This window comes from Brienomyrus brachyistius, unplaced genomic scaffold, assembly GCF_023856365.1.
Source record: "Brienomyrus brachyistius isolate T26 unplaced genomic scaffold, BBRACH_0.4 scaffold43, whole genome shotgun sequence".
In the NCBI taxonomy this organism is placed as follows: Eukaryota; Metazoa; Chordata; class Actinopteri; order Osteoglossiformes; family Mormyridae; genus Brienomyrus; species Brienomyrus brachyistius.
Window position 1 is genome coordinate 932,734 of NW_026042318.1, and position 3,739 is coordinate 936,472.

A 3,739-nucleotide genomic window follows, 5' to 3' on the forward strand; every position below is an offset into this window, starting at 1 on the left:
CTGAATCCTTGGGTTCCTTTAAATCAGAGCTAGATAAGATTTTAACAACTCTGAGCTATTAGGTTAGTTCTCCCCAAGCGAGCTTGATGGGCCGAATGGCCTCCTCTCGTTTGTATAGTTCTTATGTTCTTATGTTCTTATGTTCTTATGATGATTATCAGAGGGAACAAAGGGGCTGGGTACTTGTCAGTATCCAGAAGAACCACCAGACTCCTACACTGAATGGTTCTGGATGTGGCACAGACATTAATCCCTCTGTATTAGGGGATCCGTCTCCAGTTTGTACTCTTCTAGTTAATAGGTAGATTATCAGGCAGATTTTCACCCTAGTCCAGTACTCATTGACAGCCTAATACACCGTGTTTCAGTTTGTCTTGATAGTCAATACATATCACAGGATGTACATTACTCTGATGGGCAGGCCCTCTTACATGTGATGGAAATTGCAATACCTACTTTTGGCCACGAGATGGCAGCAAGAAAATAGAAAAATTATTTTCCCACGGTTTACTAGCAGCTTTTAGATGTTAATTCTTTATTAAAATAATTTGACTTGATCCAATGTATTTTTAATACAAACAATTACCACACAAAGCTGCTAGTAAACCGTGGGAAAATAATTTTTCTACTTTCTTGCTGCCATCTCGTGGCCAAAAGTAGGTACTGCAGTTTGAAAACAAATGATTTCTTGCCGAAATTACAATACCTACTTTTGCAATACCACACAAAGCTGCTAGTAGACCGTGGGAAAATAATTTTTCTATTTTCTTGCTGCCATCTCGTGGTCAAAAGTAGGTATTGAAATTTCGGCAAGAAATCATTTGTTTGCTATAAGTATTGCACATTGCCTAGAGAGTCTGACTCGAAAGAAGTCAGACTTTAGTAAAGACTGTAAATTCCTTAGCCATAACATAAGCCGTAAATAATTACCAAATGAGTCATCCCCTTTCGGAAACATTTATTGATATTCTTTCATAACACACAGACATGAGTTTTTTTTCAACTGTCAGCATCCGATCCAAATGGGATTCCCATTTCCTTTCTGTGGGATCCAACAGAACACGGGCTGACCATCAGTCAACATGCCTTCAACCGTGCAGGACAGGACCCAGTCCAGGCCAAACCTCACGGTGCTGGTGTTAATAAAAAAATGTAAGGAACATGCAGCTGCAGCTCACACACAAACACAGTCCACAGCATCCAGAAAAAGGTCAGGCCTTTTTCTTCTTTAGCTGACTCCGCCCAGACCTCGCCCCCTTTCTGGGCGCCTCGCACTATGTCTTTGAACTGGCCCTGCAGCTTGGCCCGTTTCCTGTTTCCCAATGCAAGTCATAAGATTCACCCGTAAATGACATTTTGAATCGGAACGATATTTATTACTATTGTTTAGATTAAATATATAACGGTCTAATGATTGAATATAACTTGATATTGTTGTTTGTGTTGTTTAGTTTGAGGTTCTAGTTTCTGTCTTTATCCGCTTTCGTTTCAGTAGGCAGCTGGTTCATCCCAGACTCAGGGTCTCTCTGCTCTTCATCAAACCCACACCCCCAGTTTGGGAGCACCCTCTCCCTCTCCTCCCCCCACGGCTGTGACCGTTACTCCTCCTTGAGGAGTAATCGCTTTGCACCCTTTCCCAGCCCCTATACCCACAGGAGTGCATCACCCAGTGACCAGCCGCCCTGCCTGTCCCCTCACACAAGCACACACTGAAATCATGGTCCTAAGCTCTCTGTGTGGGTCACCATGATAGTACAGCACACCGACGATTACCCTCTGACTGAATCAGAATCAGCTTTATTTGGCCAAGTATGTTCACACATATTGGGAATAGTCAGACATTTAATCAAAATAATTAAGACAAGACATAAACATACAGTTCTGTTGATATGCGACGCATATAACCTCTGCATTCACAGCACTGCTTCAGTTATCGAAGAGCAAATTTCCAAAACTCACTCAGTCCGATAACCTAAAGTAATAAGTCATAATCCTCTTCATACGTTGCAGTAATGGGAATGAAATCTCACTCAGTGTTTATGTAATGGAGCGATGGAATTTCGTGAAATTTCCAAAAGTCCACAGAAATATTCAGAAAAACATTCCTGCAGACTGAGTTTTTGATATTTGCTTTTCAATTAACACAATTTTCTTCAGTCTGAGGTTTAACAGAATTCAGCCATATGCTGTTAAAAAAAACTACACAGAACAAAAACAGAAAGGACTTTACATCTGTCTGAAAGGAAAGTTGACACAGGCTGCAGCAGTGAACAAATCAATCAATGTATTAAAGTTAGGCATTAAGTAACTGGAGGCAGTATATACATAACATGATAACATGCCTTTTCTGTACTGACCATATTAAGGACGCTGTAACACTGCCCACCACATACCTGCTTCATTTATTGTTTTATACTTGCAGCTGCTTTTTCAGACAGCTCGTCTACCTGTCTGTCCATGTTGCCCTCCCATGACAACTGGTCCAGCCTACAGGTGCCGTCCCATTCCGGCATGTTACCCATGAGTCATAGCGGCACCTCCGGGAGCAGCTCCAGGTGAGCCCGTGCCTCCCCTCCCCCACCTGCCCCCATGCTGAGTCTCGGGCCTCCGTCTTCCCTCTTGTTCTCGCCTATACCCACATCCTGGCCTGTGTCTGCATCGTCTCACCTCGTTAACAGGTCTTTTACCTTCTTCTGTCCTGATCCATTCAGGCCCATCACTGCATTCTGGGACATGCTTTGATTTATTTCGCCATAGTTACTCTTTGTTTTCCTTTGTACTTTGCACTTTACAAGTAAAATGAATAAAAAATAGGCATTATTTTGATATTGTTTTAGTACAGTGACACTGTAGTATATTTGTTGTTGTTTCCAGGCAACACTGCATGCTGATTTAACGTCTTTCCTTAATCTCCACCCCATTGCTCACACACAGCCAGTATCCCAGTTTGTGGTCAATGAGCTCCTCCTCACTCACCCCAGTCTCCCAGTCCAGTGGAATGTCCAACAGCTTGGGCTCTCAGTTCCTGCGCAGCTCTACAACTCATTACCCAGGGCTCTCGCACCCGGCCACAGTGCCCCTCTCAGGCTCCCCGCTGTATGACAGCACTGCCCCATCGGAAGTTCATGAAGCCTCACAGTACGACGCCCCTCCCCACGCGCGCTTAGCCACCACCGGGACTCCCATCACTCCTCCTTCCCTGTAGGGCGGCGCACTTCCATTATTATTGCAGTTTCTACTGTCACTCTGTTGCTTTTCCTGGTGCTGGACTTTTGACAGATAAATATATTATTTGTTGCATTCAGTGACAAAAGATTGGTCTGTTTAACACCCTCAGTCTCCACCCTATGAGCCCCTTGTTGGCGGCAGAATCAGGAAGATGTCGGAGAAAGCAGAGGTAAAGTGAATAGTCACCTCGACAAAAATGTGGAAACCGCTTATGGTGATCATGCCTGTGTGGGTGAAATGGATCACCGCAGTATAAGCGGATGATGATTATAGACGATTTTTCCCTTTTTCTTTATGTCTGGCAGTTTACCATCTAATAGGCATTTTTTTTCTTTGGGATGCGTCTAGGTCAGATACGACCAAAATATTTTTCTCATTTCAGAAGTGAAAAAAAAATATTGCTCTCAGATTCTGTTCAGTTGTAGTTTTTTAAAATAATGTACCTTGATTTGTGTTTGTTTAAAATGCCATTACCTGCTGCTTACTGGGCCGCTGAAAATGTCTGGCCCAG

At 43.3% G+C, this 3,739-nt stretch overlaps 1 protein-coding gene across 1 annotated transcript; it reads left to right on the top strand.

Annotated features, from left to right (window-relative positions):
- The first annotated feature begins 2,505 nt into the window (after window positions 1-2,505).
- On the top strand, window positions 2,506-3,220 carry LOC125722838 (T-box transcription factor T-like). Its single transcript, XM_048999024.1, has 2 exons — window positions 2,506-2,555; window positions 2,935-3,220. Exons 1-2 carry the CDS (start codon window positions 2,512-2,514, stop codon window positions 3,203-3,205), a joined length of 315 nt encoding a protein of 104 aa, XP_048854981.1. The 5' UTR covers window positions 2,506-2,511; the 3' UTR covers window positions 3,206-3,220.
- The last annotated feature ends 519 nt before the right edge of the window (window positions 3,221-3,739 follow it).